Source organism: Neofelis nebulosa, chromosome 7 (genome assembly GCF_028018385.1).
Source record: "Neofelis nebulosa isolate mNeoNeb1 chromosome 7, mNeoNeb1.pri, whole genome shotgun sequence".
Taxonomy (NCBI): Eukaryota; Metazoa; Chordata; class Mammalia; order Carnivora; family Felidae; genus Neofelis; species Neofelis nebulosa.
In genome coordinates, this window is record NC_080788.1 from 112826398 (window position 1) to 112852509 (window position 26112).

A 26112-nucleotide genomic window follows, 5' to 3' on the forward strand; every position below is an offset into this window, starting at 1 on the left:
CACACTAGAAACAATTGAAAAACAGGTTTCATCATCAGAAATAACTATCCTGTTAAAGTGTCAGCATAATTAAAGCTGCTTTTGGTAAGGAAGCCCTTCTGTATATTCTTGCTAATGAATGAGACATACCTTCAAGCTTTTTGCAGACAGAAAGTATAAAACCAGTATCAGTGCAGTTGACAAAGGCTATTTGGTAAGAAATTTGAAGATTATGCATACATATATATGCGTGCCCATGTGTGTGTGACAACAGCTCTGATTCCCTTCTATAGACTCCTATAAATCTCTATTTGTGCTCCTCTGTAGCAGTGGTGGATAACAAAGACTTAGGTCAGCTAAGGGGTTCCTGAGTAGGGTTTCTTTCCATCTGAATAAATCCCTGCCCATCTCAGAATTGTTGCTTTCTTTCCTTTATTAACATCTGCTTGTTTTTTCTAGATACTTATTCTGGTGAGCCTAATCTTGTGTTAGACACACATAGGTTTGTTTTTTGTTTTTGTTGTTTTTTTTTCTATTTCTCACTGTCTCTCTGCCTTTTTATGAACAGATCTTTTGAATTTTTCACACTTTTAAATATTTTTGTAAAAAATTGGGCTGTGGCTCTGAACTTCTTCAGTGTTTTATTTACTGTTCTCATTCTGATCATTCATTTTCTCTTCTCTTATTGCTAGCCTTGGAGTCTTCCATTGATTACTCATGATTACTCATTCCAGAACCAAACATAGTAGATTCCTTTCCTTTCTACATGTTACCTATGACTTAACAGAAAGATTTAATACAGTCTCAATTTAGCTTGGGTTAAGGCACATCAACACTCTTGAATGAAGCTTCATTTCATAAACTGTTCATGTCTTTCTCTTAGGACTCGGTTCTTATGCTTGAAGCATTGCATTGTAATTAGACTCAGGAAACACAGATTCCTTAATCTGTGTCTTAAATGCAGATATGTCTTCTTTTTATTAAAAAAAAGTCTATAGTTTCAAACGTTTAATTATTCTATTCCTTCACTCTTTTTTTTTCCTTAAAAATATGAAGATTAATGTAAGATGTAATCAGGTATATTACATGTGAGGTATATGGCATATCTGTACTATCTTTACAATAATTGTGTATATTGAAAAACTATTCTAAAAGAAAAAGTCTACTGAAAAATATATAAAGGATATTTTCTTTTTCATTCATATGAGTTTTAGAAATATTCATGTGCTGTATTTCTTTTTTTTTTTTTAATTTTTTTTTAACGTTTATTTATTTTTGAGACAGAGAGAGAGCATGAACGGGGGAGGGTCAGAGAGGGGGAGACACAGAATCCGAAACAGGCTCCAGGCTCTGAGCCGTCAGCACAGAGCCTGACGCGGGGCTGGAACTCACGGACCGCGAGATTATGACCTGAGCCGAAGTCAGCCGCTTAACCGACTGAGCCACCCAGGCGCCCCTCATGTGCTGTATTTCTTAAAATCACGAAATATCTAACAAATGTTATGTTCTTTATTTGCACTATTGATAAACTATTGAATTAATAACAAAGCTGTGGATCATTTTGAGAATGTTCCTTATTCCCAGGATCCTTATATAATATTGGATAGAAAGTAAATGATATTGGCCTCTCAATAACATATCACCTATCCTTTTCTTCCTCTCAAATCTCTTGTGGCTAAACCAACTGGAGTCTTAAGTAGAAAAGTCTTAAGTGAAAAGAATCAGCAACTCTGGTACTTGATTGGGGAAACTGTACTGACCAAAGCTTGCTGAATTTTATCTGGATTTTCTCAGACTTCTAAGGGCTCTAACTCTTCAGAAGGCTCTTGATGCTTTAGGTTATATTTTGATCTAAAAAGATCAGCCTCAGTGGCACATTTGAATGTAAAAGATACCTCTTCTGAAAGTAACTGTGCTGTATTTTCCCTTCTCAGCTTTTCCTTCAGAGTCATTTTATACCTTCACCTTCCTAGCTTTTGTTTCTAGGGCTCTGCTTGACAGAACAGATGATATCCTTGGAAAACAGCTGTAGACTTGTGGTTTGGCGACTGCCTTTTTTCAAGGCTCATATAAATTGAGAACTGGTTACTTTGCTTCTTTGTGGGAGAAAAGTTGCTGTTCCTCAAGGCACCCATCCATACTCTTACCTCATAGACAGAACAACTTAAACTTCTTGCAGACAGAACAGCTTTAAACTTCTTGGTTAAAGTCCTTGTCAAAACAAAATTTTATTTGAAAAACTAAGATGCCTCTGGATATTTAACAGTAGCCCATACGAATTACAGCAGAGTTGAAGCTTTATAATAAAAAAGATGTCTCTCATTAATTAACCCTATTGCACCCACTGTTAGATAATATTAAGTGTTTTAACTACTTACTGTTCATCTTATAGCAAGGTATACACATAGAAAAAAGGACCTCCTGATTAAAAATTGGCATAACAATGGGTGGGCATATGGGTGAAATAGATAAAGGGGATTAAGAGGTACAAACTTCCATTTCTAAAATAGTCACAGAGATGAACAGTACACATAGGGAATATAGTCAATAATACTATAATAACGTTGTTTGGTGACAGATGGTGACTACACTTAGGAGCACTGAGTAAAGAATTGTTGAATCATTATGTTGTACACCTGAAACTAACATTACACTGTATGTTAATTATACTTCAGAGATTAAAAAGCTACTATAACACATCCTCAAGACAGCCAATGTAGAACATATTCTACATTTTATTGTGAAAATTACTAGTAGCTATCATCATTAGTTAAAAAAAACAAGTTTTGTAACTGATATTTTATAATTGTTGAACTCATATTTTTTTTTATTCATTGGTTTCACTTCCATAATGAAAAAGTACATTTTGTTTGTGATATCTAGAACTCTGTGGAGATAAGTGGAATTAATAGGTAAATTATAGTTTTTCATTTAAAATGATTTAAGTTTCACGTGGGAAGGTAAGCTCAGTGTGCTGAAGTACAGCTGGCATAAATAAGTTATTTTACTTCTTTCATAATGAGCTCATCAATGTATGCAACTTTGAATTTGGAGATGATCACACTTGCATGTTCTGAGTGATGGAGAAGTGAAGATTACTTTTTTAATGTAGCTGTGTAATTTCATATCTGTTTAGCGATGTTTCTTAAGCAACTGTTCTTTTTTCCCTGCCATGTCTCTAAAATAAACGTTCAGTGGATGCTTTGAAATTTAATCCTTAAAGCTAGATTCTTTGCTTAGTAAGATACACTGGGTCAGTCTTGGCTTATATATGATTTTTGACACTTGTCTCTTATGAAGAGAAGATGACCTCTCTTCACCTTTGTCTTTTCCCTGCACCTTTGTCTTTCTCCCTGATAGAATCCCAAGGACTGCAGCAAAGCCAAGAAGCTAGTATGTAATATCAACAAAGGCTGTGGCTATGGCTGTCAACTCCATCATGTGGTCTACTGCTTCATGATTGCATATGGCACTCAGCGAACACTCATCTTGGAATCTCAGAATTGGCGCTATGCTACTGGTGGATGGGAAACTGTGTTTAGACCTGTGAGTGAGACCTGCACAGACAGATCTGGCACCTCCACTGGACACTGGTCAGGTAAGAAGCCTGTGCAGTATTTCACATCTCTGGGTTGAACTGCCATGTTCCAAATTATCAGATTTCTAGGCACAGCTTTATGGCTCGTGGCCATCTTTTTCTCTGGATCCATGACTGCTCAACATAACTAAGGTAAAGTCTAGAATGATATTTTATTTAAAAAGTGCTTTATGACCTATTTAATTTCTGATGTTCATTTTTATCTGGACTTAGCAAAACCACTAAGTTTTTTTTAAGGAATGAAATTTACTCTTTTAATGATGATACACCTTTCACTTTTTAGACTACTTTCACATTACTGAACTTAATTGATACACGTAATTATCCAATTTGATACTCATAATTATGTAATAAGGTAGATCGATACATGAAAATCTTCTGCATGCATGAGAATCACCTGGAAGACTTGTTAAGACACTGTCTTCTTATTAAGTAGGTCTGGGGGTGCTGAGAATTTGTATTTCAAACAGAGTTTGCGGGTCCAGGGATCACACTTTGAGAACCACTGAGACAGACCATGCAGGTACCTTTTTAATCCATTTTACAGTAGAGGACAATGAAACCTAATTTGCTTATGTAATTTTCATTTTATTCAAGAAACAGTTAATGTAAGGTACTATGCTAGACATTATAAGAGGTATAAAGATCATCAAGAAATTTTTCTTTATCTCTAAGAATTTAGTAATAGAGGAAGTAGAATATAGAGTTTCTCACTGCTAATGTATTCTTTCTGCAATGATGATTTTTAAGCAAAGTCTAAAGTTGGGCTACCTTTTGTTAAAATCCTTGCTTTATCAGTTTGTAATCTTGGGCAAGTTACTAGACTTAGTTCTCTCATCAGTACAGTGAGAGGTAATAATTTACTTACCTCTTTGAGCTGTTGGTAGGAGTAAGCAAAATAATGTATGTAATGCACTTAACCATAATACTTGATAGATGAACTCTAGTAATTATTAGCTATCGTTAATAGCCTTTATTCATTGGATAAATATACAGTTGAGTACCTACAGTGTGGCAGATACTGAACTAAGTGAGTAGGTGAAATGCTAGGAAGACAATACACGGTCTCTGCAGTTTCATCTTGTGGGAAGTCAACATTTTTTCAAAAGGCTGAGGCATCTCTGTTAATATAGTTTCTCATGAAGCTGAGCATCTTTTTTCACAAGTTTAAAACACTAGATGTAGAATAAGAAGCTTTGTCATTGGCAAAGTGAATGACTTTAGTTCCTTTGTTTCTTTTTACCTCTGTTGGAAAATATCAGATAACCTGACTCTTCACAGAAGTGCAGGAAAATTCATTGGGTAATTTTTATAAAATGCTTTAAGTTGCTCTATAAAAGGATCTATATGAATTTAAAGCATTCTTTTGTGATGTGAGTTTTGTCTTTCTTAGGATGATTTAGGAGCCTTATTGTATGTATCAACATACTTTTTCTTTGTAACACCAAGTTTTAAAGTGAACCTCTTAATCTAGAACCTTAGCTGATCTTTAATTTTGAGGTTACATCTTCCATTGATCTAGTCTGTAGTTCACAGCTAGTGCAAACAGATTAGATAATCAAGGTTAGGAATATACAGGAAAAGCAGTTCTGTCAGACTCATTGTGGCTAACTTTTTCATTTTGGGAACTTAGTTTAATATCAAGCCTCTTTGATTGTGAAAGTACAGAGCCAGAGTAGGGCAAGGTTCTTGTGTTTAACTGTTTCTAGGGAGAGGCAACTTTGGGGATGGTAGTCAGTTAATAGGAAAGAAAAAGTTGGCCTCACTCGTCTTACCAAATTTAATGTATAGCTTGGCCTTGCCTAGAAGCTACAACTAGTTATTTGATTTAATCATTTCTCATGCATTTTGTAGGCTGTAGTAGCTACTACAAGATGTGAAGGTTAAAGAGGCTTGAATTTGAAACATGCATAATTGCTTCAAGTTATAGTTAAACAGGTTCTAGAAATCATTCTTCTTTAATTTATGTGATTCTAAGGCCTAGTAGATACCAGGTGATTGATTTATCATGCAGCTTATAAATGACAGAACTATGGTTGGCACATTGACTTCCACCTGCCCTCAGTCTACACCTTCCCAGTAAACTCTGGCCAAACACCTTACCCATTGGAACAATGACAGGCACAGAGACTGTGCTGAATGCCAAGGAACGAAATAAAATTACCGATTTTATTTACTACCCGGTATCCTGTAACTTTTTCCAAACCTTCTATATAATTTCCAGTACTTAAGAGTTATCAGTGGTATTTTCTTCTCAGTCATTTGCAGTCCCTAATTTTAAAGAAGTCATTTTATCATCGTAGCACAGAATTATAATTTTAATTAATAGGTCTTTCCTTTATCACTACAGGTATTGTATAAAATCATATATTTTTCTTTCTGCTAGCAAATTAAACTGTGCCTGTTGGACACCTTTAATTAATTAAACTACTGATTATTTTCAATATGCTTGCAGAACTCATTGTAGCTAAAATAATTTAGATGCTAATCTTGTATCTAAAAGAAGGAAGAGATTTATGTTTGGGCTTAGAATATTTAATTTTTATGAAAGCTGTGGTAACCATCCACTTCTGTTTCTGTTTATATACATTATCTGTATATGCACCTTTTGGAAAAACTAACCTATTTTTAGAATTAGAGGAAACAGAATGAATTTTAATAAGCTCTTTAACTTTAGTTCTTTAGTTAGCCATAAATCAACTACTACATCTGTTATTGTAGTGATTTGTATAAAGAATCTTGGGATATTTCCCCAGGCACCATTGCCATGAAATTATTATTGTTTATACACACTTGACATGATGTGCCTGCAGGTGGAATTTAGTTGTTTCTATTGAAATCTGTCACCAGTACAGAAATTAGTATGCACATCTGATCATTTCAATAGCTAAATCATACCTTGTTGTAGGTTGAATTGTTTTTTTCCCTTCATTATTTATGAAACCATATTCTTTATGGTGATTTGGCTAAGTGAAGCAAAATATTCAAAATTATGCTTCCAGTTAAAAATAATAATAATGATCTTTTCCATCACCTATGGATGTTGTATCTGTTCTAAAGTTGCTGATAAAAGGGTCAGTTTATTTTTCTGTACCACAAGATATTTCCTAAACCTGAACCGACTGCATGACTCTTCTAAATAGATTCCTTATGATAATTCAGAATGGAATCTTGGTGTTTAATGGTTTGAAGTATCTTTCAACAATTACTGATTTTTTTAAATATATATTCACTATTTTAGGCTATTATGATGACCAGCTTCTAAAATGCTTATCTAGTTGATATAAATACTCTTGAATAGATATTTAGCAACAAAGAACCTCAACCATTTAAACTTAGTTCTCTACTGGTTTTTCCATTCTAAAAATTAAACATTTATTCAGATTAGTAGTTAAAACACTTTGGCTGTTTTATATTTCTTTCTCTTGTCTTTTTCCACTGTCTTAATAAATATGTAATAAGTTGAACTGGCTTAATTTGGTAAATCGAATTAGAAAATTTTCTTTTAAATGAAAATAATGACTAGTAAGCAAAGAAGTTTCTAAATATGGTAAAATTTAATGCCCTAGAGATGCCTGATTTAAGTACATCTTCAGGTATATTGCCATTTGCAATATATAGTTATCTAAACTGGGTGGTTACCTTCTCTCCATACCTCATTTCAAAAAGGTTTTGTTCAAAGAGTTTTATTTGTCATTCTTATGTGAAGGCAATCTTAAAATAAAAGTAATTTAGGAAAAGCACCTGCTGTGTGCCAGGCACCATGCTGGACTATGTGAAGAAGACACACATAGTATCTGCCCTGTCAGGGGGGCAGCCTAGGGGGAAAGGCAGGCAGCTCAATGGACCCTTAAAATATGTTATGATACAGGTAAGTTGGTAGGACTCTGAAGCACTTACCTAACACATATTTGGGATTCTTCTGGAAGAAGAATTTATTTATTTATTTATTTATTTATTTATTTATTTATTTATTTATTAATGTTTATACATTTTTGAGAGAGTGAGTACAAGTTGGGGTTGGGGGGAGCAGAGAGAGGTGGACAGAGGATCCAAAGTGGGCTCTGTGCTGACAGTAGAGAGAGCCTCATGTGGGGCTCAAACTCACAAACCACAGGTCATGACCCGAGTTGAAGTCAGACCTACTGAGCCATCCAGGCACCCCTGGAGGAAGTGACTTTTAAGCTCAGGCCCAAAGTATGAGTATGAGTCAGCCAGGTAGAGATGTGGTAGAATTTTCTGTTAGTGGGCACAACATGTGAAAAGAGGTGAGAGAGCATGGAGTCAGTGGGAGAACTAGGAGTAGTTCATCATAGAGTTTGATGATTGAGAGACTAAAGTTTTGTTTTTTTTGTTTTTTTAGGTACAATTTTTATTTTTATTTATTTGTTTTTAATATGAAATTTATTGTCTAATTGGTTTCCATACAACACCCAGTGCTCATCCCAACAGGTGCCCTCCTCAATACCCATCACCCACCCTCCCCTCCCTCCCACCCCCCATCAACCCTCAGTTTGTTCTCAGTTTTTAAGAGTCTCTTACAGTTTGGCTCTCTCCCTCTCTAACTTTTTTTTCCTTCCCCTCCCCCATGGTCTTCTGTCAAGTTTCTCAGGATCCACATAAGAGTGAAAACATATGGTATCTGTCTTTCTCTGTATGACTTATTTCACTTAGCATAACACTCTCCAGTTCCATCCGCGTTGCTACAAAAGACCATATTTCATTCTTTCTTGTTTTCTTGGCTCCTTTTTTAATTAAAAAATTATGGTTTCATTTTTAATATTTTTTAGGGTTTACTCTTGGTAAAATTTTTAAAGCTGACAAACACTACAAACTCATAAAACTCAGAAAAAACCAACATAATATTTTGATTAATTAATTATCTAAAACACTTCTATAATGCTATTTTCCCTGCATTTAAAAATAGGATAATTTCTATATGATAACGATTTTGCATTATCATTTTATATGCAAAGAATAGAAGGGTAATTCAGTCTTCTAGCTTGGTTGATCAAATTATTTTTCCAGTTTTATTGAGATATAACTCATAATATCGTATTAGTGTAAGGTATACAACCTATAATTTGATATAAGTATATTTGATATAAAATATAGTTAATACAGTAAGTTTAGTTAATATCCATCACTTTACTTACATTTTTTTTCTTGTGATAAGGACTTTTAAGAGTTATTCCTTTAGCCACTCTCAAATATACAGTATAGTATTGTTAACTATAGTCATCATGGTGTACGTTATATCCCCAGAACTAATTTATCTTTTAATTGGAAGTTTGTACCTTTTGACCTCCTTCACACTTTCCCTCCATCCCTACCCTTCCCCACCTCTGGCAAATACCTGTCTGTTCTCTGTTTCTGTGAGTTCGGTTTTTTTAGATTCCACATACAAATGAGATCATACAGTGTTTGTCTCTCTCTGACTTATTGTCACTTAGCATAATGTCCTCAAGGTCCATTCATGTTATCACAAATGCTGGTATTTCTTTCTTTCTCATGGCTGAATAATATTCGTGTATGTGTGTGTATTTTCTTTATCCATTCATCCATTGGTGGACATGTAGGTTGTTTCTGTGTTTTGGCTTTTGTGAATAATGCTGCAGTGAACATGAGGGTGCATGCATCTCTTTGTGGCAGTGATTTCATTTCCTTCAGATACATACCCGGAAGTGGGATTGCTGGATCAACATGGTAGTTCTACCACTAAAGTCTTTAAGCAAATATCTCTCATTATATCAAAAGGGAAATCTTTAGCAAGCAAAGCACAAATTAAATTATACTTCACATTTTCCTGTGAAACTAATATTTTTAACTTTTATAAAAGTACTAAGATGTCTATTAGAATATGCCTAATATAATATGTCTAAATGGTCCAGCCAGGGTATCCTTAATAACAGCTAATCTCATGTTGACACTGATAAAATAATGAAGTGGTTAAGAGTCCATAAGCATAATATACCTATTAAGATAGACTATGGATATGCTTCTATGTGGCATTTTTACAGTAATATTTTCAACCTTTGATGATTGATTAATAGAAACTCCAAATAAGTGAAAATAATATTTTAGATCCCTTATGCTGCAAAAAACATTTTGATTTCTCTGATTAGGTAATGTGATGAAGAGGAAAAGATCCTAGACTGTGAGTTTGACCATATCGGATCTCACTTCTGTTATTTTTAGCTTTCTGAACGTCGGCAATTAATTGTAGCTTCTGAACTTCAGTTTAGCTCTATAAAAAGCTCATGATACTCAATACCTACCTCCCTATCAACTTTTATAGGCTGTAATCACAAGGGAAAATGATAAAACCATAACAGGTATTAAGATGATTTTCGTATACAGTTTATTTTCATTGTGTATGTTTGGTCCCCAGATTTTAAAATACAAACATGATAATGGAATATATTGTTAGATTATAACTTGCAACAACAGGAAAGTTATCTTTTTACTGTAAGATGAAAATTAAGCCTTTATAGTAGCTTCATATAGTTTTTTCCTTTTTAAAATTGTAGAATTAAATGAAAAAATTGAAAGAGATTGAGAGAGGAGAAAGAACTTCTGAGAATAACATCTAGACATTAAAATATCTCTGTGCTTAGTAAACCCACTATTTATCATAATAAAATTCTGGACCAAAGATTTTCCCCTGAAGCTACCTTACCCTCATCTCAATATTTTTTCTATACCAATACACCTCAGATAGAAGATTTACTCCCACCTATAACAGTGGCTAACAGTAGTTAGTGGCTTTTAAACTGGTTGAGTTTGGGGCTAAGAGATGGTGGTACAGGGGGAATGGCTTGGAGAGTGAGTTGGTGCCATACATAGTTGAAAAGCTAGCTGTCCAGGCTTCAAGATTCTGATGGGTCTCTCTGCCCTGCATCCGACTCCTCTGAGAATTACCTGACCTAAACAAGTATCATTGCAGGTACATCAGGACTTTAGTTTCAACTGTATGACTTTTGTTTTTGCTATTCATGGTTCATAAAAGAAAGATCTTTGTTTCAGCAATGTAAAATACCAGTTAGATTATATGTATGTCTCAGTAGAACTCAAACTCCTTTTCACTGTGACATTTCCTTTATCTTCAGCTTCCCACTTAAGGGCAGAAAAAGAAGTCTTTGATATATCATTTATAGTTATGAAATACAGAAATACAGGATTAGAGAGCTGAAGCTTTATCCACACAACAGCCTTGCCCAGGGCGAGCCCACGTAGATGTTTATTTCCAAGTTTATCCTACAAGTGCTTCTCAAATTGAGTTACATGTAAACCTGGGGAAAGTGAGTCAGAAGTTTATAAACTGCCAGGATAAACGTGGTACATTTTCCTGAAAATTGATACAATTTTATTTGCTGGCATATAAATTAAATTATTTTCAAATAATAAAACAAACAGGATATGTAATGGAGTGAAATGAAAAATTTGATGAAACATCAAACTTTAGCCCATTGGTTTAGGCCAGGCTTCATATTCTTAATAGTATCTAAGTTTACTCTCCTCTGCTATCGGGAGCATTTTGGTGGAAAACTTTAAGAAGCACCATTCAAATTCTATTTGAATTTTTAGCTTATTTTATCTTCACGGGGAGACTCCAGAGGGCAGTAGGCTTTAGATGTTCTGGGTTATTTACACAATGCCAAGCACTTTATCGGAGCACAGTAAATGCAACAAAAGAAACAAATCAAACCCACCTCTCCTGCATCCTGGTCCAAATCTGTTACCCTGCAAGCTGTGTGAAGCACTTTTGCCAAATTGTAGATTTTGTTTTTTTAAAAAATGGTTTATCACTAAGAATGAATCTTTTTAGCAATATATTCTGGCCTTTTTAGACAAGGTTCTGGCAGAATGAGTTCACAGATAAAAAGCGGTATGATTTAGAAGTAGCAATACATAATTAGCATCAGAGTCATTGTGGAGTGGAAACAGTTTCATTGGCAAAGTTTTTGAAAAACCCCTTAAGTCTAGTTAGAACGTATCCAAGGTTGCTAGAACTAGAAATAGAATCCACGTGCTCTTATTTCCTATGGGATGTCTGGGCCACATGGCCATGATACCTGACTCAGAAATTATCAGTGTTTTTGTAAATACTGATACACCTTTATGTTACAAGTGTGTTTCTTAAAGATTTGCTATAAATTGAATTATTATAAATCAAGTGATGTTTTAAACATTTTAGTGGAGCTTTTTAAAGGATTCCCAAAGGAAATCCTTTCCTAAAGGAAAGAATCTTTCTCCTAATATGATCTAGTAGTCCCCTGATTCATCACTTGTTTTTCATTCCTTCTTCCTTCCTTCTGCCCTCCCTTCCTTCCTTCCTCTTTCAAATGTTTGGATTTTTCTGTTTTTCCGAGGCACACCTATGTAAGTCTTTGAGGCTCTGTCACATTTGGCTTTGGATCCACACAGCAAAGTATATAAAAGGAAGAATGAAGTCTTTTAGTAGCATTTGGATAAGAGTTCTATGTGTTTAAAACATGTAGATCACATTCAAGTTTAGAATGGTTCTGCAAATAAGATAACTGTTGAAATGCTAAAGAAAGTTAAGAATGCCTCCTAGCTCTTTTGGTTAGTTTTATATGCAAGAGTTCTGTGTATGATATAAATCTAGAATTTCTTATCTTTCTTCCTCATGTTTGTATAAATAATAGGGTAATCCATGGAATAGGAAAAGATAATAGTCCCTGATCTTTAGTGCAATGATATATATCCTTTTTCTTCCCTCCAAAAGGATGTTGCTGAGTAAGAAGGCTCAGTAGAGGTTTATATATTAGGTAACACTATAAAATGTATTTTATGCATATGTAATTTAAATAATAGACTTTCCTTCTCACACATTTTCCTTATCTTTAGCAGAAGGTCAGAAGCAGATTTCAGAATTATAAACATCCCTAGCTGATACTTTAGAGATCAGTATTTTTCCTCCTGTTTTGCTTCCCAGAAAGCAAGGAATAAAAATATTCCTGACAGTATTGAAAAGGATTAGATCTGAGTTCCCTACCTTTTCCAAAAGAGATACTCCTTTTCATTCAATTAAAGTTTAATCTACTAATATAAGTAGCCTTTAAACAATGCAGATTATATTCCCTAGAAGCAAGAAATTGCAGATAGTAATGCTATAAGTCAAAATGATTTTCCCAAAAGACATAATATTATAATTAGGATTATTATAATTCTTGATTAAAAATCATACATCCATCTTACATTTTTTAAAGTACAACTGTTACACAAATACTGCATATTTATTTAGGTATAAATATAATTAGGTATAAATATATGTTTATAATATTTTTATAATGAAGTTTCTGACCATGGATCACCCATGTAAATAAGGTGGTACACTAGACATCAAGTGAACCGTTGAGTGTTTCTAGATGCTGTAGGAGATATAAAGATAAATAAGACCCAGTCTTGCCCTTCAAGAATGTGTATTGAGTATGCTAAGACTTACAGATCTGTAAATGTAACAGAGGTAGGATATGCTAAGTGTCATAAGGGAGATACAAAGTTCTGTAGGTCATCAGAGGATAGAGAAATTGTTTCTGGCCAAAGGAATTAAAGGCATCACTGGGAGCATAATTTAAGCCTTTAAAGAATAAGGAAAGGCATAGTCTTTAAGGGCAGGTCAGTGTTATCGATTGGGAATCAGGAGTTACTAACCATGTGACTTTAGTGTCCCACAACCTTTCTTAATATCTGTTCAATGTACCTTATGGAATTATGAGGATTCAAAGTGATAATGTATTTGACAGTGCTTTATATATGGTTTAAACCACCATGTGTGTTTTTATTAGCACTTTAGCTTTATGGGAACAGAGCAAAATAATACAATAACATAATTCGGTCATGGGATTTTAGCAAGGGCTTCTTTTGAGAAACTTTTAACAACCAAATTAATGAAACTTAGAAGTACTTAATGCAGAACACCTGGGTGGCTGAGTCAGTTGAGCATCTGACTCTTGATTTCAGCTCAGGACATGATCCTAGGGTTGTGGGATCAAGCCCTGTGTCGGGCTGCACACTTAGCATGGGATCTGCTTAGGATTCTCTCTCTCTCTCTCTCTCTCTCTCCACACTTAGCATGGGATCTGCTTAGGATTCTCTCTCTCTCTCTCTCTCTCTCTCTCTCTCTCTCTCTCCCCCCCTTCCCTCTCTCTCTCTCTCTCCCTCCCTCTCTCTCCCTCCCTGTCTCCCTCTCCCTGTCTCCCTCTCCCTGTCTCCCTCTCCCTGTCTCCCTCTCCCTCTCCCTCTCCCTCTCCCTCTCCCTCTCCCTCCCTTCCTCCCTTCCTCCCTTCCTCCCTTTCTCTGTCTCTGTCTCTGTCTCTTTCTCCCTCTCCCTCTTCCTCTGCCACTCTTCCCCTCTCGTGTGTACTCTCTCTCTCTCTTAAAAAAAAAAAAAAGTACTCAGTGGCTTTTTGTGAAGCTCATTCAGAAATGTAAGTGAAAATAGAAGAGGTAAATTATGATAGAGAGACAAAGGAAAGATAACCATCCCCTTTGCTCATCCTCCATGGAAATCCAGGTTTAGTTCCCCAGCCCACATGAGGACCATTCCCTACTTGGATTTTACTGAGATTCTCCAGTAAAATCCCAATGTCTAAACTGATTGAGCACCAGCAATATCCTGTCAAGGAAACGTGACCAATTCCCCTTAATTTGGGGGACTAAATCTCCTTCTTAGCTAGAGCACTGACCCCAATTAGAAAACCATCCTGACAAAGCAGTTAGTCTTCAGTTCTTTGGCTGTGTAAGCTGATAGGATGATGATTTTGGGAGGCAAGAAGGGGACTTGGAATAAAACATACTGTCTTGGAGCTCTAATATTTAGGTAATACTAAGAGAAAGAAGATTTCTGTAAAGGTTCTATTGTGTGGGAGCTGTGTCAAAATTAATGCTTAAGAATCTGAACATACCCAAGGTGTTAATTTTCAGGTAACTTGCCTAAAAGTGGAGGTAGACTTTGGTGAAGAAGGTTTGTCAAAACAATGACAATGGAATTGAGCAAATCCTAAGGATCTGATTATTGGAAATACATAAAAATAAGGGTCTTGGACTGACCATCCCTCTGGTACCTTACCTGTCTGTCTGTTGACTAGATGGAACTAGATGCGCCAGACCAGCAGAGACTATGTTTAGGTTACGAACCCAAAACATTGTACTGAAGTACTGTAGCATGTTCCTATCCTCTCTAGTTTCGGGATATTAAATACCTTATTTGAAGTTATTTTTATTATATGCCTAGACTGTGGCTAGGAATGGACTACCCTAAAACACTCCAGTGGGATTTTGAGGCATGATGAAAAAAGCTGTTGATAAAAGGGTTCATTACCAGTATTTTCCTTTTTCTGTTGCCACTGCCCACCTTGCTATATCCACTGAAACTGGATAGTGGGACAAATGGAATTCGGGAATTGGCTGATTTCATAGCTGCTTCTGCTTCTACCTCTGGCCAGTCTTAATCCATGCAATTCAGAATATCCAATAATAGGATTGGCAAAAGTAGACATTGTACTCTGTGTCCCCCCTTTTTAAGAGTATGTCTAATATGAACCATGGGTCCACCCAGATTGAGATGTTAGAATCTTTAGAGCATTCCATGTGCATCTTTTGGAAATGTCTAGCCATTAGTACCTGGATTAAGTTTAGAGGATAAGATAGCCTTTGAAGAGTATGATTTCTACATTTTAAAAGTAATGTGGTATTTCTGTTTCAGAGGAAAGATTATCTTATGGTAGGAACAACATGAATTCTTAGCAAGGAATTGGAGAAAAAGGAACCCTCTTGCACTGTTGGTGGGAATGCAAACTGGCACAGCCACTGTGGAAATCAGCATGGAAGTTCCTCAAAAAGTTAAAAATAGAACTACCCACTATCCAGTAATCACACTACAGAGTATTTATCCAATAAATACAAAAACACTAATTCGAAGGGATATGTGCACCCCTGTGTTTACTGCAGCATTATTTATAATAGCCAAATTATGGAAGCAGCCCACATGCCTGTGATAGATGAATGGATACAAAAGATGTGTGTGTGTGTGTGTGTGTGTGTGTGTGTGTGTGTGTGTGTGTGTATGTGTAGTATTTCAAGTTTTTCCCATTATAAACAATGATTAATGAATATCCGGTATCTTTGTGCATGTCTCCTTGTGCATGTATACACAAGTGGAGTATTATTCACCCATAAAAAGAATGAAATCTTGCTATTTGCAACAACATGGATGGAGCTAGACAGTATAATACTGAAAGCCAAATAAGTCAGTCAGAGAAAGACAAATACCATATGATTTCACTCATACGTGAAATTTAAGAAAGAAAACAAATAAGCAAAGGAAAAAGAGAGAGAGAGAGAGACATACACAAACCGAAAAACAGTCTCTTAACTATATAGAACAAACTGATGGTTGCCAGAAGGGAGGTGGGTGGGGAATGGGTGAGATAAGTGATGGGGATTAAGGAGTGCACTTGTCACGAGCAGTGGGTGATGTATGCAAGTGTTGAATTACTATATTATACACCTGAAACTAATAAAATGCTGTACGTTAACCATACTGGAATTTTAAAAAAAGGTTACTTTATGGTTTGTCATGTGTCACCATCTTAAACATACCCACTTATATTATACATGTGTTAATAAGTGAACATTTAGTTCATTCCTACTGTATTTTATTGTATGTATGTGTCATGATTTGTGTATTCGCAAATTGCCCTCACTGACGGACGTTTAAATTATTTCAGGTTTTTCCCACTATAAACAATGATTAATGAATATCTTTGTGCATGTCTCCTTGTGCATATGTATTTCTCTAGGGCAGTGCTTATCAAAGGTGTTCACATCTTACCGTATGTTAAAAGATACTTTTACTGGCCCTATTATCTGGGAGGTGGTGGAATATGGTAAAGCTACAGAGATCTCTGTGGCAGTGTGTTACAAATAAAATCTTATGCTCTAAAAAAGGGGCAGGCAAACTGTAGTCCTCAGCCAAACTTAGCTCACCACCTATTTTGGTAAATAGTTTTACTCGAACACACCCATGCCCGTTTGTAAACATCATGTCTATGGATGCTTTCATATTACAGTGACAGAGTTGAATAGTTGCAGCAGAGACCATATGGCCTGCAAAGCCTAAAATATTTACTGTCTGGCTTTTTATAAAAAAAGTTTGCTGACTCCTACTCTAAAATAATAATTACCAGACAAATACAGTTTCAACCTCTGTAAATCTGGGAATTGTTTTTTTAAATTTGACTTTTCCATGTACTTATTAATGTGAGGTAAAATTAATTTATGGTGAAATAAACAGATCTTAAATGTATAATTCAGTGAGTTTTGGTAATATAACCAACACCCTTATCTGAGTCTTATTAATTTTTAAAATTGGGTTGTTTATGTTTTTATTTTCAGTTTATAGAAGGAATGTGTGTATGTATATGTGTGTTTCTGACACAGATTTTTGATCAGAAACATGATATGTAAGTATTTTCTCTCAGTCTGTGGGTTGCCTTTTCATTTTCTTAACAGTGTCTTTTGAAGATCAAAAATTTTTAATTTTGTTTAAGTCCAGTTTATCAATTTTTTTTCTAGTACTATAAAAGTTAGTGCTTTTTTATCATAAGAAATCTTTGCCTATCCTAAAGTCACAGAGATATTATTTTATGTTTTCTTCCAGAAGCTTTATTGGTTTGGCTTTTAGGTTTATGTCTGTGATCCCGCTCTCATATTAATTTTTGTGTACAGTATGAGGTAAAGTTTGAGATTCATTGTTTTCTGTATATCTAGTCAGTCCAGCTTTATCTGTTAAAAAATTTGCCTTTCTCCATTGAATTGTCTTGGTGTTTTGTCAAAAATCAGTTGATAACATATGGGCATAATATCTGGTCTCCCTATTCTGTTCACTGCTTTATTTATGTCTGCCCTCACACCTTAAATTTTTACCTGCCATCAAATATTTTGCAGCATGTTGATTGGAAAGCTGTACATATGCCTAGAAGTGGTATATTGCTAGGTCATTGTAAACTATACATATCTTTATCTTGTCTACATATGCCTAATCTCTCTGTGGGACAGCTACTCCAGTAGTCTCCTAACTGTTCCTCTTGCTTTCAGAATCTATCTCCTTTTAATCCATTCTCCACACTGCCATCAGAATGATATTTCCAAAATCAAATACGACTTTGTTTCTTAAAATCTTCCTTGGCTGCTCAGTGTCTAGAGAGGTATGTATAAACTCCTTACTTAGCAACTAGGAAGTAAGCCCCTCTCATATCCTGCCCACTTCTTAAAATGTTCCCCATACTCCTGATTTCACCAGTCTAGCTTATTTCTTGAGAAAGTTTATTTCTTGAGAGTTAACTATTAACTATTTCTAGTTTATTTCTTGAGAGTTATGTACACTTTTATTTTTATGCTGGGAACGTGCTGTTTCTTTCTAGAATGTCTTTCCTCTATTTCATTGCATGAAACCCTATTTATCTTTTAGTATCATTTCTTTTGTGGTTCTTCTCTCCAGTTGATCTCATGTTCTCATGTATAAATATAGTATATTTAAATAGTTTGTTTATATATCCCTGTGACTGTATTGTAAGTTCTTTGAGAAGCTTTTCTGGTTTATTTTTGTCTCTTTTTTGCCAAATAGTACTAGCCAATAGTTGTTACTCAGTTGTTAGTTGTTTGGGGTTTCTTTTTAAGTTAAATTGCCTCTAAGCAAAATGATGCTTGAAAAATTTTAGTCTCCCTTTCCAAATCTACCAGCTAAAGAAAATGTAGCCCAATCAATGTGACTCATAGGTTTCTGATGAGAGGAACAAATGAGGCAATTGGCATAGAAAAAGGTTTGTTTGTTTCTTTTTAAAGAACATGATTTTTTAAAATTATTTTATTTTATTTTATTTTATTTTTATTTCACTTTATTTTAAGGCATGGAAATATTTGAAAAATGCTTTAAAATATGGCCTTATTGTTGGCTTGTAACAAAATTCCAATAAAATTTGACCATCTTGGTGTCTTATAAATTTTATTGTGATAGAATTTCACTTTCACATATTTGTATTAGTTAAAATAATCCAAATATTAAAAGGCTATTTTAAAATTTTTATCCCTAATATTTTTAGTAAATCATAAAAAATATGCTCAGTAAAACAGTAAAACTGAAAATAACTAAGAAAATAGTTAACACTGAAAAATACTAAGTTAAAAAAATAGCTAAGTTTAAATGTACTTTACGGACTAAACAGGGCATTTTTCCTATACAAAGTCTTAGCTACGTATGTATATGTCTGTCTCGTTGAGCCTTCAACTCAGTAAACATTTATTGAATACTTCTCAATTCAGGCATTATGAAAGTGATATTATATATAGCATAGCTAATATTTAGTGAATCTTACTATGTAACAGTGCTTAAGACTTTGCATATATTGTTTCATTTGGTATTCACAGTAAACCTATATTGTAGGTACTGTCATTATCCACATTTTATATAGATAAGTAATTTGCCAGAAGTAATAAGAAATCCTTAGTCTAACTTCAGAACCTGATCTCTAAACATTATGCTCAGGATCAGCAAACCATAGCCCCCAAAGCCTGATTTTATAAGGCCTGCTACATTTATAAAGTGTTTTTAAAAAATATGACAGAGATGTATATGGCCTGTAAAGCATAAAATATTTACTATTTGGCCCTTTACAGAAAAAGTTTGCCAATCTTAGTATAGATGATAAAAACAGAGTCCCTGTTCCCAAGAAGCTTCCATTCATTCTAAATAGGAGATTAACACAAACAATTGCTTAGGAAATTTTTTAATTAAATTGAGGAAATGACAGGATTGGCTTTATTATTACTACTCAGTCTGTTTTTGTAAAGCATGGCAAGGATATAAACAATGAATGTCCCTGAAAGATTTGTACTTTCTAAACTAAGCACACAAGAAAGTATTAAACTATATCAGGAGATGTATTTTCTGCTAACACGATTTATAATATGACAGTTAAATAATTAATCAAATGGTTGGATACAGGGGGATTTTTCTCAAAAAGAGAGAAAAGGATAAATTACTCCATGCCAACTGAACAGTATTCCAAACACCAAAAATAAAATCAGGGGAGGCAAAGATTCTATAAGTTTACAGTTTGTACAGACTGGCACCCATTGTATGAGTAGTATATGTTATGTGTATATTCATGACATTTAAAAAATCTGGTAGTAGCCTCAAGCTATTTTTTCTGAATATCATTAATATTAATATGTAATTATTGAACTAATTAAAGTATATACAGATAACTCCCCAGTCCCTAGTCTGCTGGGTATATATAATTTAAATATTTCTCATTTGATTAAATTAAATCTCTTTTTTGAACATTTTTCTTAGCCTGAAAAGAAATGTATATGTTATAAATAGCAGTTTTGGTTTCTGTGTTCTGTGTTGGTGCAGGTATTTTGTTTGGCATTAATTTTATATGGAAATGTATATTTGATGGCATTTTTAGTTGTTTAACAAAAGACTGATACATGTTTTACTATAACAACTGTTAGTATGCCCTTAACTATTTATTTGTACATTATCCTCTCTATTCTAGTCGTGGAATTATCTATGTAATTGAGTAAAAATAGGAGTGGCCACAGATGCATAAGAAAACACTTCTGCAAATTATTGCATTTGCCGTACCACTTCTTTTAATGTTTTTATTTATGTTTGAGACAGAGAGAGACAGAGCATGAGCAGGGGGAGGGCAGAGAGAGAGGGAGACACAGAATCCCAATTAGGCTTCAGGCTCTGAGCTGTCAGCACAGAGCCCGACACGGGGCTCAAACCCACAAACCGCGAGATCATGGCCTGAGCCGAAGTCGGACGCTTAACCAACTGAGCCACCCAGGCGCCCTGCCATACCACTTCTTAAAGACTATTTTGCAGTTCTGTGCTGTTGAAATGAATTGCCTGGGTCTTTAGAGAATGCTGAGAAGATTTAACTAAAAGAAAGGGAAAGGCATCATTTGGAGAAGGTTTGAGTGAAGTTTTTTTTTTTGTGTGTGTGTGTGTGTGTGTGTGTGTTTTGTTTTGTGGTTGTTTTTTTTTTTTTTTTTTTTTTGTGTGTGTGTGGTTAAAAAATACTCTGAACCCTCTATCTAGCCATGTCAGTCTTTAAAAATAACAGAAGAAATCGCTCCACAGCTGTATGTTGATAGAATTGTCTCTTGCCAAGGACAAACTAGCATTTTCAAACTATTGCTTTTTTAGTAAAACATAGTATGCTGTTAGCCAGTTTTATGCTTAATCAGTTTAATTGAATCAAATGCTGTTCTGTATCAGGGACCACAGAGAAGAAATACTCACATTAAAAGACTGTTCAGTCTGTGGGTTTTTAGAAAGGCCATTGTTGTTTCTCCTGTCCTTCTCCTCTCTGTGTTTAGGTTTGTGACTGGCAGAAATAAGGAGATGGTAAAACTCAGACTTTTTTTTTTTTCTTGCTTGACATTTACCAACTCTTTTGTCACTGGAATGTGAGAAAACACATTTTTGCAATCTGCCACTCAATTTCCCAATTCAAAAAAGGAATTTGGACATATTTTTCCCTAGCAGCACTACATGGAAGAATTCACTTTGTCTGTGGCCATTACATAAAACAGTAAGAATAATGCAGTCAACTCTCTCCTAGATTAAACCAAAGAAGATGTAGTTGTAGATCATTTAAAATAGTACAGTCAAAAAGTCACTTTTCCTTAATTTTGAATAGTTCTATGCCATGCTGTGGTAACTTAACACAAGGATACAAAAATGATGTGTGGAGGCCCATAGTCTATCGTGTGGATAAGACATACCTCAAGAAATAGAGAGCTTTTGTGTTTTTGTTGCATGATGGTGAACAGCTGTAACCATCAGCTAGCTTGCCCTTTTTGGCAGCTGGCTGTTTTTAGCACTTAAAAAAAATTGCATGCTATTTGCCTCTGGTGCCTGGCATTCTTCAATTAAAATTTTAAATGTATTCTTATCATCCCCTAACACAAAGCTCACTTATGCAGTCCCAAATCTAGCCTGAGACACCTGTTCTTGAATCCTTTTTTCCTTTTTATTCAAAAAAGTTTAATGTGAAATAAATCTCTGTGCTGTGTCATGCTTGAATAAAGAAAGCATACATTACTATAATGGGACACGATGAAGCTACTTAGATGGGCTTACATGAATGGTTGAGGCCTATTAATAGATATGAGATATTATTACACCAAAGCCATTTCAATAAAGGATTAATGTTGTTAATTTTAAGAGTTTTGTTTTTGTTTTGATAACAGTTTGGGAGACAATAAATAGGGATAGAGGCTTGATTAGGTGTCACTTTGATATCTTGTAAGCCTTAAATTTCCATCAAATAGGAAAGAATAAAAAACTATTATATATGAAGACAGATTTTTATATGGATGTTTGCCGTAAAAGAAAAAGGACTTTGGAAATGCTACCTTTCCACTTATCTCAAATGATAGCCTTCAGATCAGTATTGACCAGAAAAGTCTTATAGTTGTGAACTTGAAAACATCTACACTGAAGTAGAAATTAAGTACATTTGTATAGAACAAGCTTCTTCCCAGGGCAGGAGTTTCAGTTAACCCATGACTCATACTTGATTGAATTTAAGCAGTTCTTCCATCTAGCCTTACAGTTGGACTGCAAAAGCCTTTGATTTAACAGAATGTTCTCTTTGTATTTCAAATTTGTGATAAATTTAGCCTTTGTTAGTTAGAGATTCCATTGAAATCTTTCTAGGCCTACTTTCCTCTTCAATCAAAGGAAGCACCTTATCTTTTCCCATAATTAATCATTTTTATCTCTAATATCCTTTTTTTTTTAAAAAAGAGCTTTCCTCATTTATTCTTTCCAGAAAATGACTCTAAAAGGAGGTAGCATGATTTTTAATTAATATATGACAAGAAAAAGGAGGATTAGAGATTATCTTAACTGGACAACAGTGTCAGAGATCAGGATTTTCTGGATTTAATTTTATCTGGATCAGATTATTGTTCTGTTGATGGTAAATGGTTAATGGTAAATTTATTCGTTCCATTTGGCATATTTTAAAATAAATTTTTTTTTTCAACGTTTTTTTTTTTTTTTTTTTTTTTTTTTTTTTTTTTATTTATTTTTGGGACAGAGAGAGACATAGCATGAACGGGGGAGGGGCAGAGAGAGAGGGAGACACAGAACCGGAAACAGGCTCCAGGCTCCGAGCCATCAGCCCAGAGCCTGACGCGGGGCTCGAACTCACGGACCGCGAGATCATGACCTGGCTGAAGTCGGACGCTTAACCGACTGCGCCACCCAGGCGCCCCTAAAATAAATTTTTAAAATATAAAGCAACGGAAACCCATTGTTGAAAAACCCAGAAAGTGTAAAAAATGTAACAAAATAAAAATATATAAATATGTGTATGCATATTCTTTTAGGTCTTTTTTGAATGCATGTTTTTTTTAATTATATACTTTATTTCTTAGAACAGTTACACATTTACAGAAAAATTTGTTAGAAAGTACAGAGTCCCCATATGGTCCCTCCTTCTCTTACTCCACCAGTCCACCATGGCTCTGTTTCCCTATTATTAACATTTACCTCAATGTGGTACATTTGTTACAATCAGTGGACCAATGTTAGTACATTATTATTAACTATTATTCATAGTTTACTTTCGGGTTCAGTCTCTGTGTTATATAGTTATATGGGTTTTGCCAAATGTATAATGTTATGTATCCACCATTACATAATTATACACAATAGTTTCACTGCCCTAAAAACCCCCTCTGTGTTCCACCAGTTCACTCTCACTCCCTCCCTTCAACCTCTGGCAAGCATTGATTTTTTTTTCCTGTCTCCATAATTTTGCCTTTTCCAGATTATCATATAGTTGGAATCATTATGAAGTCTTTCCTAACTGCTTTTTAAAAAAAGTTCCTCCGTGTCTTTTTTGTAGCTTGACAGCTCATTTCTTTTTTGCTGAATAATATTTAATTGTATGGATGTGCTACAGTTTTATTCACATATTGAGGGACTTCTTTTTTTTTTTTAATTTCAAGTTAGTTAACATATAGTGTAGTATTCGTTTCAGGAATAGAACTTAGTGATTCATCCAGTGTTCATTCCAACAATTGCCCTCCTTAGTGCTCATCACCCATTTAGTCTAACTCCCCCAAAGTCTTCCCCCTTCCAGCAACCCTTAGTTCTTTGTATTTCAGAGGGACATCTTGGTTGCTTCCAATTTTGCGAAATTAATAAATAAAGCTGGTATAAAAATTCATATACAGGTTTTTTGTGTGAGTATAGGTTTTCAAATCATTTGGGTAAATGCTTAAGAGAGAGCTTGCTTGGTTGTCTGGTTAAGACTATGTTTAGCATTGTAAGAAACTGCCAAACTATCTTCTAAAATGTCTGCTTGGGCTGCTATAACAAACAAACAAACAAACAAAACAGACTGGATGGCTTAAACAACAAACATTTGTTTTCACAGTTTTAGAGGCCGGGAAGTCCAAAATCAGAGTACCAGCAAATTTGTTCTTGGTGAGAGCCCTCTTCCTGGCTTGCAGGGGGCTGCCTTCTTGATGAACCCTCACCTGATAGAGTGAAGAAACTCTGATTCCTCTTTCTTTTCTTACAAGGGCTGCAGTCCCATCTTGGGGGGTCATCTCCTCATGGCCTCATCTAAGCCTAATTACCTCCCAAAGGCCCCACCTCCTCATACTATCACATTGAGGATCAGAACTTCAACAAAAGAATTTAGAGAGGATACAAGATTTGGTCTGTAGCAGTAGCTTTAGCATTTTGCATTTTCACCAGCTGTGAATGAAAGTTTGTGTTGCTTCACATCTTCTCCTGCATTTGGTGTTGTCACTGTTTTAGATTTTAGCCATCCTAATAGACATGTAGTGGTATCCTTTTTGAATTTACAGTGCACTAATGATCTTTAATGTTGAGCATCATTTCATATGCTTACTTGCCATCTATATGTCTTCTTTGGACAAGTGTTTATTTAGATCTTTTGCCCATTTTATGATAAAGTTGTTGGTCTTCTTGAATTTTAAGAGCTCTTTTCATATTTTGGATGTAAGTTTATTAACAGAAATTTCCTCCCTGTCTGTGGCTTTTCATTTAATTCTTTGAACAATGTCTTTCATGGAGCAGAATTTTTCAATTTTAATGAAGTCCAACTTTTCAATTTTTTCTTTTATGGATTATGCTTTTGGTGCTGTATGTAAAAACACAGTGCCAACCCAAGGTCACCTAGATTTTCTCCTGTATTTCTTTTCTAAAAGTGTTGGAGTTTTGAGGGGCACCTGGGTGGCTCAGTTGGTTAAACTTTTGACTTTGGCTCAAGTCATGATCTCATAGTTTGTGGGTTCCAGCCCCGCATTGGGCTCTGTACTAACAGCTCAAAGCCTGGAGCCTCCTTCGGATTCTGTGTGTCCCTCTCTCTCTGCCCCTCCCCTCATGCTGCCTCTATCTCTCATAAATAAATAAACTTAAAAAAAATTTTTTTTAAGTTAGAGTTTTGAGTTTTACATTTAGGTCTATGATCCATGTTGAGTTAATTTTTTGTGAAAGATACAAGGTCAGTGTCTAGATTTTTCTTTTCTTCTCTCTCTCTCTCTCTCTCTCTCTCTTTTTTTTTTTTTTGCATGTCGACATACAGTTGTTCTGGCACCATTTGTTGAAAGACTATTCTTTCTTGATTGGATTGCCTTTGCTTCTTTGCCAAAAATCAGTTGAATATATTTGTCTGTGTTTATTTCTGGGCTCTCTGTTATGTTCCATGGATCTATTTGTCTATTTTTTCACCAATACCACACTGTCTTGATTACTGTTGCTTTTTAGTTAAGTCTAAAAGTCAGATAGTATCAGTTCTCTTGACTTTGTCTTTTTGATTGCCTGTCCATATAAACTTTAGAATTATTTTGTTGGTATCTACATAGTAATTTGTTGGGATTTTCACTGAGATTGTGTTGAATCTATAGATCAAGTTGTGAAAAATGGACATCTTAACCATCCTGAGTCTTCCTACCTATGAATTTGTACTATCCATTTATTTACATCTTCTTTGATTTATTTCTCCAGAGTTTTATAGTTTTCCTCCTATAGATCTCATACATATTTTGACTTAAATGTCTTTCTCTCTCTCTCTCTCTCTCACTCTTTATTTTTTGGTTCTAATGTAAATGGTGGTATGTTTTTAATTTTAAATTCCAGTTGCTCATTGGTGGTGTATAGGAAAGGCTTTGAATTTTATATATTAGCCTTGTTTCCTGCTAATTTGATATAATTGCTTACTGGCTCCAGCAGGTTTTTTTTTTGTCAGTTCTTTGGGATTTTCTACATAGATGATCCTGTCATCTCAGAATAAAGATAAAGATAGTTTTATGTCTTTTTTTTTTCCCAATCTGTATACATTTTATTTCCTTTGCTTGTCCTAGTGAATTAGCCAGGACTTCCAGTACAATGTTGTGTAGAAACGATGAGAGGAACATCCTTGCCTTATTCTTCAGCTTAGGAA

General features: G+C 34.8%; 1 protein-coding gene and 1 long non-coding RNA gene across 10 annotated transcripts in view; one reads left to right on the forward strand and one right to left on the reverse strand.

The window, feature by feature from the left end:
• LOC131517361 (uncharacterized) overlaps nt 1-21003 on the reverse strand; it is a 46909-nt gene extending 25906 nt beyond the window's left edge. Inside the window, exon 1 of the long non-coding RNA XR_009264549.1 lies at nt 20922-21003. This is a non-coding gene — a long non-coding RNA (uncharacterized LOC131517361). The remainder of the gene's footprint in view (nt 1-20921) is intronic.
• FUT8 (fucosyltransferase 8) overlaps nt 1-26112 on the forward strand; it is a 312495-nt gene that overhangs the window by 248065 nt on the left and 38318 nt on the right. For all 9 annotated transcript variants that reach the window (XM_058739354.1, XM_058739355.1, XM_058739348.1 and 6 more), the window contains one exon: nt 3340-3577. In XM_058739354.1, coding sequence (XP_058595337.1) covers nt 3340-3577 — 238 coding nt within the window. The remainder of the gene's footprint in view (nt 1-3339; nt 3578-26112) is intronic.